This window comes from Arachis ipaensis, chromosome B03 (assembly GCF_000816755.2).
Source record: "Arachis ipaensis cultivar K30076 chromosome B03, Araip1.1, whole genome shotgun sequence".
Taxonomy (NCBI): domain Eukaryota; kingdom Viridiplantae; phylum Streptophyta; class Magnoliopsida; order Fabales; family Fabaceae; genus Arachis; species Arachis ipaensis.
This window is the reverse complement of record NC_029787.2, coordinates 47,580,722-47,581,246: the sequence shown is the minus strand read 5'-3', so window position 1 is coordinate 47,581,246 and position 525 is coordinate 47,580,722. Positions and strand designations below refer to the sequence as shown.

The 525-nt window shown below is 27.0% G+C and overlaps 1 protein-coding gene across 1 annotated transcript in view; it reads right to left on the bottom strand.

The window, feature by feature from the left end:
- The window catches only part of LOC107633114 (anthocyanin regulatory C1 protein-like), a gene marked incomplete at its 5' end in the record, with an annotated part of 2,476 nt that overhangs the window by 1,567 nt on the left and 384 nt on the right, over positions 1-525 (bottom strand). The window contains one exon of the mRNA XM_016336749.2: positions 302-431. Coding sequence (XP_016192235.1) covers positions 302-431 — 130 coding nt within the window. The remainder of the gene's footprint in view (positions 1-301; positions 432-525) is intronic.

Below are 525 nucleotides of genomic sequence, written 5' to 3'. Positions count from 1 at the left end.
GATTATTTTAACAAATTTCATATTTAACAAAAAAAAAAAAAATCTAACACTAAAAGTTTCTCAAAAAAAAGAGTAACCTTTTGATGTATCGAATATAGTATAAATTTTATTTTTTTAAAAATGCCTTTTAAGATATTATTAATTTTGATCAAAGCAAAGATTATTTATTTTAAGACAGAAGAAAAATCATGGAAGGCGCGCCATTGTAATTTGTAAAGAAAGATAATAGACAGAGAGAGGAACATTTTAAAAGAGAAGAATGGAAGAAGTGAAGAGAGCAAAGAAGAAACGTATATATTACCTGTTTCCAAGTAGCTTGTGAAGTCTTATGATAAGTTCTTCTTCGTCTTCTGATATGTTTCCTCTTTTAATATCTGGCCTCAGATAATTTAACCATCGAAGCCTGCAACTTTTCCCACAACGTTTCAACCCTACACAGCCACACATTTCACGAAGCATCTATGAATACGATTGTTATTAATTAATTATGTATTTAATTTTTTTAGTTAATAAAATTATTAAAAA